Source organism: Haliotis asinina, chromosome 8 (assembly GCF_037392515.1).
Source record: "Haliotis asinina isolate JCU_RB_2024 chromosome 8, JCU_Hal_asi_v2, whole genome shotgun sequence".
Classification (NCBI taxonomy): Eukaryota; Metazoa; Mollusca; class Gastropoda; order Lepetellida; family Haliotidae; genus Haliotis; species Haliotis asinina.
Window position 1 is genome coordinate 50820546 of NC_090287.1, and position 15303 is coordinate 50835848.

The window sequence follows — 15303 nt, forward strand, 5'->3', positions numbered from 1 at the left end:
TTCTTCTCCCTACTTTTCTATTTATCCTATATTCATTTGTATGCTCTGTGATGCTGTACATCAAATTCTCACGGAAGGTAATCAAGTGTTTTCTTCTCCCTACTTTTCTATTTATCCTATATTCATTTGTATGCTCTGTGATGCTGTACATCAAATTCTCACGGAAGGAAATCAAGTATTTTCTTCTCCCTACTTTTCTATTTATCCTATATTCATTTGTATGCTCTGTGATGCTGTACATCAAATTCTCACGGAAGGTAATCAAGTGTTTTCTTCTCCCTACTTTTCTATTTATCCTATATTCATTTGTATGCTCTGTGATGCTGTACATCAAATTCTCACGGAAGGTAATCAAGTGTTTTCTTCTCCTTTCTTTTTAATCAATGAAAATATATATCTTTTCTTGCATGGTTTTCTCACACATGATATACCCATTGATTTCTTGTACCTCTTTGAATATAAAATTAAACTAAAAGGAAACAATACTGAAATATACGAAATAAACATAATAATTTATAGAAAGCGTGTACTCATATTGTTATTTGATATGACATGGTATGATGTGGTGCGATACATGATATTATATGATACATAGTATGATATAATATGATGTAATACGGTGTGTTAAGATATGATCTGAGACGACAAAGTATGTGTAACGTGATGTTATGTGATGTGGTACATTTTGATGTGACATATTGTTATATGACAATATTATTCTTTCCTATGATATTGTGTACTGTATTCTTGTGTGCTATGGGCCTGTGGCCTTCAGAGTGAATAAAGATTGATACTAAAATAAATATATGGAAAAAATGGGAGCAAAACATTTGACACATAGGAAGTGAAGTTTTTCCCCTTCGCTCAATGCAATGCATTAATTTAAGATTCTGCAATTATTAAATACACGAATAGCAGTAAGTATATCACACCAGTGACACTTGAAGAAGTATCGTCATGGAGAAGAAATGTTCGAACACAAACTAGTTAAAACTCTTCTTTTAACTGAATTTTGTTACCAAATACTGTCAATGAGCATAAATGCAGTCGGGCATTTTATCTCTCATAATACTCTGCAAATTCATTTGACTCAGCGTATAGGTGCAGAGACCATCACGCGATCTTTTAATCTGATCTTAGTTTTGAAATACATTGTCCCTGTAAGCATACCAAGTGAAAATACTTGATTTAAACAGTATAAAACTTTCCACGAAAGACATGTAATATACATAAAAGGACAATAAATATATATTTAAATTCTCCTCCTTTGTTCATATGCTTATTATTGTATAGGCGTTTTATAAGTCAACATCATGTGTTTCTATTTTCATGAATATAATACAATTAATAATGTTGACACCAGAGATTGTAGTGGTAGTGCACTGAACATTACGGTCGTGGAAAAGTCTTTTTTTTCAGCGCATAAAGGCGTATCGGTGTTTACCACAAGTTTTCTCACAAATGCATCATAGAGCGTGACTTCGTCCAGGGTTACATGTGTTGTCGTTCACCGGTAAGCAGGCCCCCATTACACGCGGACTAGTTTTCCTACCGAACAGAGACATCACTTCGGCAATGGCAACCAAACTAGTGTGTGTCGAAGACTTTAAGAAAATCGCCGAGGCGAATCTGTCAAAGTATGTCCGTGAATATTATAACAGTGGAGCGAATTATGAAGACACTTACGGAGATAACACGGCTGCATTCGGGAGGTGATTCAATGGACTACTTCTTACATTACTAGCACGGCCGTATATTGATTAAAGGTGGCAATTCGTTTCATTCGTTATGTCGATACAGACATAAACGTGCATGTCTAAATATTAGAATTCAATGCGTAATGGCACTGACAATAAATTATTGACGTGTATACATGCGAGTGGTGGCGGTGTCCTGGCAAATATACTCCCCGTGGTAATACGATCCGTATCCAGGCGTTACTGAACGGTATCCTTTGAAAGTTATATGGACGAAAACACACTTGAAAACGCGGCAAACAGAAGTAACCTCTTCGTCATATGTATGTTTTTTATTTGTTTCGTGAATCCATTATTATAGGTCTTTGGGTGTGTGATCAATCTTTCGTGGCAGGTTATAAGCTAATGTGTCATTGAGGAGATGGATGGATTCCGGCGTCTAAATTCTTTCAGAGCAGCATTTCAGATGCTAGTTACCTTTTCAAGTATGTATATCTATAGTTATAGACAACAATGGGCAGATATAGAAACAATAACTGCCTTGAACCAACCAGTTGATGAGATGGCAGACGCGGCCAAAGGCATGACCGATTACGGTTATAAATGTCAGATAAGGACAAACGTTATGGATGAACAACTTCGTGTGTCCCCATGTGACGCCCCAACTTCTAAGTATGCCGCTCAATGAAGTTATAAATGTCATACACACTAAATAACGAAAGTGACAAAGTGGTACCGGTTAGCTGACAAGTCAATATACTAAACGGTGGTGCTGACGATTGGGAATGGCGATTCACATTACACAAATAATTGCAGTTAAGTCTCACCTGTCTTGACTGCATATTTGTTGGCCTTTGGGAATATTTAGACGATGGCTGTCCTGAACTAGACAACTTAACCGCTAAACTGCACAGGTATTGTTTACAGGTATATTAGATCATATTACATGTATAACCACTTGATGTCATATATATTGTTTACAGGTATAACACGCCACTATACAAATATAACCACTTAGTTTCAATGATGCTGTTTACAGGTATAACAAGCCATCGTGAAGATATAAATACTTAATTTTAATGATGCTGTTTAGAGGTATAACACGCCACAATACATATATAACCCCTTCATTTCAGTGATACTGTTTACAGGTATAGCAAGCCATCGTGCAGATATAACTACTTAATTTCAATTATACTGTTTAAAGGTACAAGATTCGACCGAAGTACATGCGGGATGTATCCAGTAGGTCAATGGCGACCACCATCCTGGGCCAGAGGGTAGACTGTCCTATCGGCGTGTCCCCGGTTGCAATGTGTCGTCTGGCCCACCCTGATGGAGAGGTGGCTGTTGCCCGCGGTATGTACCTCATAAGGACCTGAAGGTGATGTTGTTGCCTGTGTGTGGTAGGTGCTTGTTACGACATGTGTTGCGGTAAACGAGGCTTAGAGTTCAGTAGGTGCAGATACGCCCATTTCTTTTTACAGAAGTAAAATATGTCACATAATGTTGTTATTTCATCAAATATGGGTTTTTGTTGAGTGACCTGGTAAAGTTGCTATTTTCAACAGGGACAAGGTCAAGCTTATTAAGTTTGTACATCGTTCCCCATATAAGGATGGACTGTTGTACTGTGCGTAAACTGACATTATGAGTTTCGATCTAAGGTTGAGGGATAGGACGTATTGAGCAAATAACCATATACTGAAGTATTGCACGTAAAATGTAATGTAGAGTTTAAAACAACGTGAGTTACTGTGTTGCCTAGATTTATAATATTTACAAGGTCTTTTCATTTCGTTTTGCTCTTAAATGATAGGATTTAATAGTATTTTTATGTTCCTTAGGGCTGTTATTTGTTGCTCCAGATCCCACGACCGTCCTTTACAGCAGTTATTCCCAGACGGTCTCATTGATCATCTCTGGCAACAGCTTATGTACTGTTATTGCTCGCCCGTTGAAGATACTGCATTCTACCACGACCTCAGTAAATACTGGATTGTGATTGGTTAATCAAAGTCATCCAGAGGTATATAATCACGTTATATACCTCTGATTTTCCAACACGTTAAGTATTTGTTTAATATCTGAATAGCACGGTAATGGTAGAATGGAGATAAACGTATTGTGTTGGAAAATCAGCGGTATATAACAAAATTGTAATAGCTCTAAATTTTGTATTTAAAACCTCACGCTACGCGTTCGGGTTTAAATCAAATTTAGAGCTTTTATAATTTCGTTATATACCTCTGATTTCTCAACACAGTATGTTTATCTCCTAAGTGTAATATTCTCTCTTCAGTATTACACTAGTGTAATACCGCTTGACGTATGACGTCAAAATGGTTCAAAGTTGTGACGTCACAATGCTAATGTTGATGTCGCGATTTTACTAGACCTTGCTTGACGTGAAAGCTGAGAGTCCTCACACTGTAGGCAATTTCACCTCAGTTTCTGTCAATTTATCTTGGCGAGTAATAACCAGAATACTAAACTCGCTTCCATGAAATACCATTTTCATTAAACTCATTAAAGATTTAGTATCAAACCCGCTTTCGCACGTCTGATACCAAATCATTAACTCGTTTAATAAAAATGGTATTACACGGAAGGTCGTTTAGTATCCTCTATGTAACCAATGGTTTAACCAAAGTGACGAACGTAAGACATGTATCACTTTGGGCTAACCTCCCACGGGGGCTATGATATCTATTACTGAAATATTTTTAAGCACTTCAGTAAACAGTACTTTCTCATACTCGTGAACGCTTGTACATCATGTTTGCAGCATGTGCCCGGCTTGGTCGATGTTTCACACTGTCCACATCTGCCACTGCGGGTCTGGAGGAGATTGGGGAGAAGGTTCCTGACTGTTTGCGATGGTTCCAGATCCATATCATCACTGACCGAAATATGCTGATTCAACTTGTGCGGAAAGCAGAACGTGCTGGCTACACGGCCCTTGCACTAACTGTTGACTGCCACGTGCACGGACGCCGCCATGCAGAGATGAGGAACCACTTCACATTGCCAGCTCCTTACAAGTATGTTCAAAATGTAAAGCTTGTTTGTTGTTTGACGTTGTACTGAAACATATTTCAGCTATATGATGGTGGTTTGCATCTGGAGCAGAAAATTCAGTGATTGACATAGTGTGTATCGATCAGCGAGACTTTCCTTGACATACATCACCCAAAGTATTGAGCTCTTTGGTGGTTTTGGATGATATAATTTGGTAGCTGGAGACCAACTCCAATCTGAATGTTAGAGGATCGAAATGTTCAGTGTATCAATTGTTATGTACTGAAAGCCATGCAGATTTATTTACATGTACAATACATAACTTGCGTAATTATGGTAGGTGGGACGTAGAGTAACACTCTTCATGATTATGTTATTATAGGCTTGCAGGAACACACATCTCTTTTCAGGCTGGGTGTGTTAGAGGGACTGAAGTCGCGTGACGGAATGACTGAAGAGGAGAGGGAGGGAGGGTGGAGCAAGTTCGTCAACAGCCTCTTCTGCTCCTCCGCAACATGGGAGGACCTGCGATGGCTGAAGACGATCACCAGACTCCCGGTGGTGGCCAAGGGTATTGTGACAGGTATTGGAAACATACATCTAGGCGGATATAGAATTACGGAGGAATGATAATGGTGAAAAGAGGACTGAATACTTATTGCCAAGAAGGAATACCACCCGTTCGAGACAAAATGATACCAGTGAATTGCTAACACAAAACCAAATAGACATAAAAGAAGCAGACTAATGAGTGTAGTAAAACAACCCACCAACTCAACAAAATATTGCATGATTTGTGTCACAACAATCAAACCCTTGTTTAAGAAACTGACATCATTTATTTGTGCGTTCTGCCAGTTTGTTGCGGAAGATACATAAGTGTCGTTATGTTATTGAGGATGGACAAAAGCAGCATGATTCTGAGGACGAAATAACATCTGTTATTGAATTACCTTGCCTACGAAATTGTCTCAACATAGCCATGCATGTGTCCAGGTGAGGGGGCCCGGGAAGCTGTCGAGGCCGGTGCCGATGCTGTGTGGGTGTCGAACCACGGGGGGCGGGAGCTGGACTGTGTCCCTGCCACGGTGAGAAGAGTGTTTGAGTTTTACAATGTTCGGACCCCTGCTTAGTCAATAAACATTACATGTAGTAGATTTGGTTTCATTAATGTCTGACAACAAAACTATTCCGACAGCATGTGACAGATGAAGTTCAGAAATGTTGAACTATGTCACTTCACAACTGTTCACAATTCATCAGATGTAGATGGATCAGGCAACAAAACGGATCAGGTGGTCAGAATCCATGACATGTTTGAAGCATGCGTTCGTGCCCCGACGGCTTTGATTGTGAGCACGATCATTGATTTGTGTGGTTCAGACAACAGGCATATAGCTTGAATATTTCATATATTAAATAACAAATGAAACATCTGGAAGAAAAGGCTTACTTATGTTGTCAGAAACAGTTACAGATTGACATGTGTCACTTCTGAGTGTGAATGTTATGTATTTTTCTTTATTCCAATCTAGATTGACGCGCTGCGGGAGGTGGTGGTTGCTGTTCGTGACAGGTGCGAGGTGTACCTGGACGGGGGAGTCAGGAGTGGGCTGGACGCTCTCAAAGCCATCGCAATGGGGGCACGGGCTGTCTTTGTAGGGAGGCCGATTCTCTGGGGTCTAACACACGCGGTAGGGCACAGCAGAGAGTTTGACTCAGAACGACGTAACAGTCATTGCGTCAGTACGAAAGTCACATGATTTAGAGTTTGTCTCCAGACTGTTTTTTAAAAATATTTTTTACATGATCAAAGAGAAAATAGGGGTAACTGTGCAGATTTGTTATAAGACGGTAAGGGTTGACCATTAGATGCAATTATGATGTTTTTGTTCGAAACATTTGATGGATAGGTGTGAAGGAAACAATGAGATAAGCTGACATACTAGACGCAATACACACTGGTGGAGGATTAAATTGAGGTTGACCTGTTCATGACATGCCCCGAAATTATCGATAGACCCCGAAATTATAGGCCCCAATGCTGACAACACTCAGTCCTGTCGTCACTGTGATCCTGCTGATGCGGTGATCCAGCGCTGGTGATGCTGATGACGTCAATGTTACAATCCGATGGCGCTGATGGAGAATACGTAGGTGATGATCACCCTAGGTCTTCCAGTTCTGGGACTGGAGATATCTTACCAGTCTGGCTGACGCGTCCTGTGATGGCCTGCTTCTATAGCGGATCGTTCTGGCAATATGGCTGTTCGAAGCCCTTCTACGAAATTCCAACGGTTGTTCTCACCCCTTTACTCATAATTTTGGCCTTTTTGTGTGCCTTTAACAGGTACACCAGTGACAATCCCAGTCGATAGTGTTTAATACTGTTGACGTACGTGTGAGACAACACAATCATGATCTTCGTGATATCTAATGCACAACACTGTGATGGATATCTGAGAAAAATATCCTCAAATAAAAGGTGTATACTTTCCTTTTAGTAACGTTACTGTGTTGTCCCTCAGGGAGAAGAAGGAGCGAAGAGGGTGCTGCAGATCCTCGGAGATGAGCTGAACACGGGCATGGCCTTAGCAGGTCAGTTGATGGTCTGTTTGACTGTTATGTTAAAGGTCACATGCAACCAAAACATCAAACATAATTGTAACACAATTATCACTTATTCATGGCATATAATATACACCGCTGTTTGTTAAAAACAAATAAACAAAATTATAAGCGTACACTCGCGATTCAAAAGTGCAGTGTTTTGTACTTGGGCTTACTTCCCTCGAAACGAAGCCCTCGGGAGACCGAACCCAGTCATAGCGGAGGGGTGTGCACTCAAGTGTAATGAGGGCTTCCAATTGGCTGTTTCATTTGCTGATACGCTGAGGGCTGCTAGTGTGTTCAGAAAGATGATCTGTTTGATGGGCATTTTAGAAATATGTCGAGTCACAAGAAAGTGAGATTCTTTATAGATAACAACTTCTTTTATTGTACTTGATGCGTCGTTTCGGTATGGATTCATGTACCGTTGTCAAACAAAATCATATACACTAGAAGAAGTTGTGAGCCATAAAGAATGTATATAGAGATGTTGGGTTTTGTAAATACATGTTCTCTGAATTTGCGTTCGATCCAATGAAAAATCATTTCAGTAGAGGTGGTGAACTACTGCTTGGCTGGAAACTGGCATCCGTCCAAGTATAAAGCAGGACTTGAAACTGAAAGAGTTTGCACCAGTTTCCGGCAGATCCAGACATCCCAGAAAAATGGCAGTAGTTTGTTTGCAACCCATAGACATAAAACGTGTCATGTCTACAATTAATCACACCTGCTAAATTACAGAATGTGGCAGAGATAGGACTCGGGTGCACGAGTCATAAATCAATTTATATCTTTTATGGCGTATAGCCTGATAGGTGTTAAGTTCAAACTGCATGTGGTCAATGATTGAAGCTGTGTATTGCGTATTGTCTTGCAGGCAGGCAGGCAGGCAGGCAGCCATGCAGACATATACGAGTGGGTGTCAATAAGTTTTGAGCCTTGCATAGAAAAACACAAAATATTGGAATGAACCACATTTATTTTTCAACATAGTCCCTTTGTTGGTCAAGACATTTGGTCCATCTCTGTAGAAGGCGCCATTATGGTCCTCAAACCAAGCCTCAGTAGCAGCAATAAGCTCATTATCATCCTGAAATCTAGGACCACACAAGTGATTTGGGAACAGATGGTAATCACTTGTTGCCAGGTCTGGAGAGTAGGGGGGATACGGCAAGATTTCGAACCCGCATTCCTGGACAGCAGCGGCTGCAACGTGAGAGGTGTGTACTGGAGCATTGTCTTGATGTAGAAGAATACCACGTCTGATCTTGCCCCGGCGCTTCTCCTTGATTGACTGTCGTACTTGCCTCAACAAGTTAGCGTAATATTCCCCATTCATTGGTCTTCCTTTTGGTAAGTAATCGATGTGTATGACGCCTTTGCTATCCCAGAAGACTGTCGCCATTACCTTCTGCACTGATCTGGAGGCTTTGAACTTTTTGGTCCTGGGAGAAGTGACATGTTTCCATTCCATGGATTCTCGTTTGCTCTCAGGATCATAGTGGTGGATCTAGGTTTCATCACAGGTTACTAGCCTAAAGTGAAAATCTTCTGGATTCTTGTTGTATCTGTTTAGCATGGAGTTGCTTATGGTGACCCTTGTTTGCTTCATTTCATCTGTAAGCATTCTTGGCACCCATCTTGCGCACACCTTAGACATGAGGAGATGTTCATGAAGAATTGTCTCGATGGATCCGTGTGGAATGCCTGTGGTCTCCTCTAACTCATGGAGTGTGATTCGACGATTTTCCAGCACAAGTCTATGCACTCTGTCAATGTTTTCCTGACTAGTGCTTGTTGTTGGGCGACCTAGACGGGGGTCATCTTCAAGACTCTCTCTACCATGCTTAAATTCATTGACCCATCGTTTGATGGTAGCAGATGAAGGGGAAGACTTCCCATAAACTGCTGAAAGCCTTTCTTCAATGTTCTTCGCCGAGTTTCCTTCAAGAACTAAAAACTTAATTACTGATCTATACTCAATTTTATTCATTTTCACTGCCGTGAGGGGGGTCTCTTTCTGTCGATGTGAGCTGTTCAATAACTTCTGAGAGTAGGATACCAAAACTGATATATCACATCAGCCACACCCCAAGGTTCAATGTCGTACCATAGGCTGTGACACCTGTGTCTGAAAAATGCCCAAGGCTCAAAACTTATTGACATCCCCTCGTAGGTGTCAGTATAAACCAGACATTGAGCTTTCTCTGCTTGACACGCGGCAGCGGTGTGTAGTTCTGGAGTCTGGACCAGACAATCCAGTGATCTACAGCATGGCCATCGATCCGCAATTGGGAACCGATGACACGTGTCAAGCAAGTCAGTGAGCCTGACCACCCGATCCCGTTATTGGCCTCCTACAACAAGCATGGGTTGCTGAAGGCTTCCTTTACCCCGCACCTTCACGGATCAAAAACAATATGAAGAAAGAAGAGTACGGTATATATCATTATCTGAAGCAAGGTAAATCTAATCCCACTTACTCAATATTGCAGGTGCCTCAAAGGTGAGCGAGATCTCTGGAGATATGGTGGTTCACAAATCCTACTACAGCTGCAAACTCTGAGTGATGGTATATGGCATACTATACCCTTTTATTTTTGCGGGATGTGCGGGATGAACATCTTCAACCACACGTGCTTGTTCCTGACGTTTCCTCTCCCACGGAAACGTGTGAAAACTCTTACATGACTTACCGACGGGTTTTGTTTTCATTTGAGTGAATATGTTTATCAAGCGATAAAACAACACGGTTGCAGCTTGAGTGATCAACAAGTAATGATTCCGGGTTACAGCTCGCTTCTTCACCATAATGGTTGACAAAAGGTCAGTGGAATTTCAGATCTGGACACGATTACTTACAGACCACAATTGTCGTAACAGACCTTTGAGTTACAATGTTTCCATGCGTGTTATACTCTTTAAATTTACATTGAGTTTGTAGGTGGACTACATGAATGGTTGTAGGCGCTGTTTGCCTTTCTCACATGAAGATCTCTTCTGGTTGTGTATTCAAGTAAATCGCGCTGACATATGCTATAGTAATTCGTGTTTGACTGAGAAAGATATAACTTTGAAATAAATACACGCTGAATGTGTTGACTTTATTTTACTGGTATTAAACTTGACTGAAATGCTGAATGGAGATTTTATGTTTTGAACGTACGAAAACATTTGGAGTGCATGTAGATGCTACTAGATAGTGTCATCTTTTGGCACTTTGGGCAATTGTCCAACAGTATAACTGCTGGGAACACAAGAAATGAGCTTCGATTCTGCGTGGAGTATCAGAAGTGGATCTGTCTCGGGACTGGCTCTGTTGTGGATGTTTTCATCACACAATTTGTATTCTTGTATATCATTAGAGAAAACTAACCCAGAGATGTCTACTACACTGATACTGGCATATGTTCCAGATGTTCGTAAGTGTATTGTTACATCAATATACGAGAAACAATTTAGGTAATAGAAGCCGATGTAGAACGGTTATCACACGAATGTAAATATTTGTGTTCAGATTGCCTTCAGCTGCACCATGATACAAGTGACCATTTCTAAAACATGTTACAAGTCGAAGTGTTCTGAATTGTTTAAGGAGGTCAGCAAAAGCTCGCATGAAACGTATAGACTACACGCTGTGTTGAATCAAGGCCAAGCATATATTGGTTTCAGAAAGCCTGTATCCTCACATTTAATGGAGGGATGCTGTTTTCTAATTTCTGAATAAACAGCTTCTCTGCCGATGCATGGCTGTGGTTATTCCCATGTTGGTCTTACCACGATAAACGTGCTATCGTGTCATTATAATCTGTGCAGTTCTAGTTGCTTTGTTGCTTTTCCAATACATGCTGTATTTCTGTTCTGAAAGCAGCGTCAATGATTATCAGAAAGCAGCGGAAACAACGTTGTTGGACATGTACTAGCATTAAACGTATTTTAGCTTACATATGCCGTTTAAAGGTCACATATACTCTAATAGGGTACAAATGCAAAATCACTTGCTGACGTCGTTATAAATGAAACCCCGCCATTAAAACTGCTCATTTCGATCTTTAATTATCTTAAATCGACCTTTTTGTCAACATTGCACAATTCTCAGCCGCAAACGAAATTTCAACCAATCAGAGCGGCGCCTCTCCGTGACGTAATAGTAGGTATAGAAATGAGGGTCTGTGCAGAATTCATCTACATTTCAGGGGGTAAATTACTTCGTGCACAGGTTTGTACAAAACTGAAACAGCGAAAGCTGTTGTGAAAAATGAAAGCTATATGTTCTCACAATCTACTATGACTTAGTTTTGTCTCCTGCTTTGCCAGTTTTCAAGTTTACAACCCTTGTTTTCTTAGACGATTCTGTCAAAATCACTTGGTGTCGCTAGGTTGTAATCCGTGTTAGGTGGTATAAACCTACACGTTATTTGTCATCATTCACTTGATGCTCAGTTAATGAATTTATAGCAGGTACAATTTAGTGGTAACGCCACTTAGATTACCCGACAAAGGCCCCCAATTGGCATTTCTTGTGTCTGGATCGATCAAAGGATTAACCGATAACACGCTGATTGAATAATTAGTTTTATGGGGATTTAAATGGGGGATTTGTCAAAAGGTAGTGTTTATGTATGTGCATTTACTAATCTATACTGAATACACTCTGTCGTGTCTGTGTCTATGTAAAAACAACACCCTTCTTTCAAAGGATTAACCGCCAATACATTGATTGGCTATTGGCTAACTAATTACTCTTCTAAAAGAATGACGCACATTATGCAATTAGTTGCCAGGTGTGCTGTCTTGGGTGACCAATGAGACTATACAGCAATGTGAAAAACTTGAAACGATACATTTCGTATGTTCGATTGTTGAAAGACGCATATAACTTGGGAAATCTGCAGATGATTTACATATCACTCGTTTTTGTGGTTATTGATGGATACATTCCGCGAACAAGGTAAGAGCCTGACATTGCTCCTATAACTTTAATTTGTTTTAATTTTAATATTTGCATTTTGTTTTTATTAAGTTGTCGTGACTTTCAACAGAATCATTGTTTTCGTCGTGAAGTTGTAATGATACAGACGACATACACTAGGGCGTGCGTGCGAATTATGATTCATCTAGGCAAACTATAAAATGTCTACATATTACATTCCTGTTATACGTTCGCAGATCGCCTCTTTCTATTAAGTTTCAAAATCCATACAAGTATGATTATAAAGTAATTAGGATCATGAGACCACATATAAAGACGTATATTGACAAGTGTCTACATACTGGTGAGTGAACGTTTACAAACCAAGTAAATTTAGCAAGTGTAGAAATTTATCGCGCAGTATTTTCACTTCGACTCCGACCTCGCTTATGTTACGTTACAAGTTATGTCATGCAAACTCCTTTTGGCCATGATTCAAATACATATTTAACTACTAATAGAAAGTATTTTCGATTTTCTAACTTGATGAAAACAAACCAAATCTCATTAATTCAAATGGACTTTAGTCCGTGACTTCACGATTTTCAAAAATGGCGGCGCCCTGTCTGAGAATGAATGCTATTGTTAACTCGCGAGTTTGGGGAATCAGCTCGCTTAGCAGCTAGGAGGTGTAACTATACCAACCCACACACAACTCGAGAACCGGAGTGAATAAACAAGGAGTTTATTATGCCACAGTCACAGGATGATCTTTACATGATTAGGTACAAATAGTTATTAGAACATCATGACACGGTAATCAGGTGTCAAAATACATTATCATTATAGGCCGATATACAAAGTACATAATCATCATACGTCGATGTACACGACACATACTACATAAATCAAGATACATTTTCTAACACATAACATCAACCCAATTTCGTTCATACATCTTATAATACTAGCATATCCAAAACAACATTACGCGGCACATAATGAAATACACAGTGTCGAACACACTCTATACATTATACCAGGATCATTCAACACTGGAAAGTATTTACTCAAAATACAATAATTGAAACAATACACGACACGCTCCACGACAGCCACGAAACCACTATTATCAAACAGACAAAACATGAACACGTGGGGAATCGAACCCGGGCCTTCAGCATGACGAACAAACGCTCTAACAACTAGGGTACCTAGGGTACCGCTCCTGAACAGAGCAATTAGGAGATAAACATCATGTGTTGGCCAATTTCCGGGTGTTGTTGAGTATTTGAAGCACGGGAATGCATTTGGAACCGACGGCGTCAGCCGGAGGTTTCAAATGAAATATTCCCGTGCTTCAAATACTCAATAACTCCCCGAAATTGGCTAACACATGATGTTTATCGACACTGTAAACAAAAAAGTAAACCAAAGGGGTTTTACTGTCTGCACTCGTTTACATCGAGTATGAGTACAGCAGTAAAGTGTCATCAGCTGGCCGTTTCAGCTGGTTCCCATGGTAACGTCTGGAGTTGCTCATTTGTGACGTCATTCTAACTTTACGTCACAAACTGATTTGAATGACGTCACCACTGTTGATGACACAACAAAACAATTGTTTACGTGTAAATACGCAGTGAATAGTCTTCCAGTTTCCGGGAATCTAATACCATTTGATCATGTTTTTCAACCAATCAAATTACAGAACACAGTGACTTTTGGTTTACAATAGAGAGTAATGCAGTCTAAAATATATTAACGACCACGTTCCACCTAAACATAACGACCTTGCCAAGGATCTTAAGATGTGGTCATGATAGCAAAAATGTATTGCAGAAAACATTGAACAGTAATGGTAACGATTTGCCAAGGTAGAAGAAAGTAAAGGGTCTTACCTGAGTGAATAAACAAGGAGTTTATTATGCAACAGTCACAGGATGATTTGTGACTGTGGTCGTCCCTGTTTTATACCCTTTTCCAGTTGTCATAGCTAATCGGGTTTACTGATAATATTGCTGATAAGTTGTTGTATCTAAATCCCATTGCCTAATTCGATTACCGATAACGTGCCTACTGCGAAGTTAAGTTACTCTATCTGTCAGAATTACATAGAGATTTTCATGACGACAACGGCGTTGACAAGCGAAAGACACGATGCATCTGCTGACACATACAAGATATTGGTCTTGGACATTCGTTATCGGTGTGACCATGAGTGAAGTTCACGATAAATTGGATTAGCCTATCTCTATCTGTTGACACTTACAAGATATTGGTCTTGGATGCTGGGTAATGTGAGAGTGTAGACGTGTCGACGAAGCTCCCGAGATGGGTATCAGATGGGTAACAATACCGAATGAAAATAGGGACCTTCTGTCAACCCCACAAGTCACGAGCGATTGTGCATGGAATATCAATCGGAAAAAAGTATGTTTCGATGACTTTGAGACTAGTTTTGATCATGTCTTTGTTGCTTATAGCAGGGAGCCTTTATAGAGTATCCCTGCTTATAGAGTGTGGCGACGTGGAACCTAACCCCGGCCCCAAGTCGAACAGACAGTCAACGTTATCGTTAGAAGAGACAGGTGCTGTAGGTATTAGCAGGGCCAAATACACTAACGATGATCTAATGACAGCTCTAATGGATTTGAAATCTGACTTAAAAACTATCAATGAGCATGTGGCAATATTAGACACGAAAGTTGACAAAATGGCGGCACAGGCAAGCGAGCAGAGGGGAGAAATTACCCAGCTCCGTTCTGAAAATAAAGATCTGTGTGAACAGATAAAGCAGCTAAATGATAGACTTGATGATTATGAGTCCCGCTCAAGGAGAAGTAACTTATTATTCCACGGTTTGGAAGAAGAGAAGGGTGAGACTTGGGATCAATCTGAAAATAAAGTCAGGGCTTTTATCAGAGACACTCTCGACATAGCCGAAGCGGACGATATTCTTTTCACAAGAGCCCATCGTCTACGGAATGGAAAACAAAACCCACCCATCATCGCCAACTTTGTCCTAACAAGCGACAAGAATCGTATCCTTTCTACATCTAGGAG

At 40.2% G+C, this 15303-nt stretch overlaps 1 protein-coding gene across 1 annotated transcript; it reads left to right on the forward strand.

The window, feature by feature from the left end:
- The first annotated feature begins 1486 nt into the window (after window positions 1–1486).
- LOC137293477 (2-Hydroxyacid oxidase 1-like) lies at window positions 1487–10469 on the forward strand. Its single transcript, XM_067824042.1, has 8 exons — window positions 1487–1712; window positions 2905–3056; window positions 4486–4741; window positions 5129–5301; window positions 5715–5806; window positions 6254–6412; window positions 7247–7316; window positions 9824–10469. Exons 1-8 carry the CDS (start codon window positions 1576–1578, stop codon window positions 9892–9894), a joined length of 1110 nt encoding a protein of 369 aa, XP_067680143.1. The 5' UTR covers window positions 1487–1575; the 3' UTR covers window positions 9895–10469.
- The last annotated feature ends 4834 nt before the right edge of the window (window positions 10470–15303 follow it).

Bases quoted from the DNA above. Each gene is read 5' to 3' on its own strand.
- LOC137293477 (XM_067824042.1), top strand. From the start codon at position 1,576: ATGGCAACCAAACTAGTGTGTGTCGAAGACTTTAAGAAAATCGCCGAG. The intron at 1,713-2,904 runs GTGATTCAATGG...TACTGTTTAAAG, and splicing joins AACACGGCTGCATTCGGGAG to GTACAAGATTCGACCGAAGT. The intron at 5,302-5,714 runs GTATTGGAAACA...GCATGTGTCCAG, and splicing joins GGCCAAGGGTATTGTGACAG to GTGAGGGGGCCCGGGAAGCT.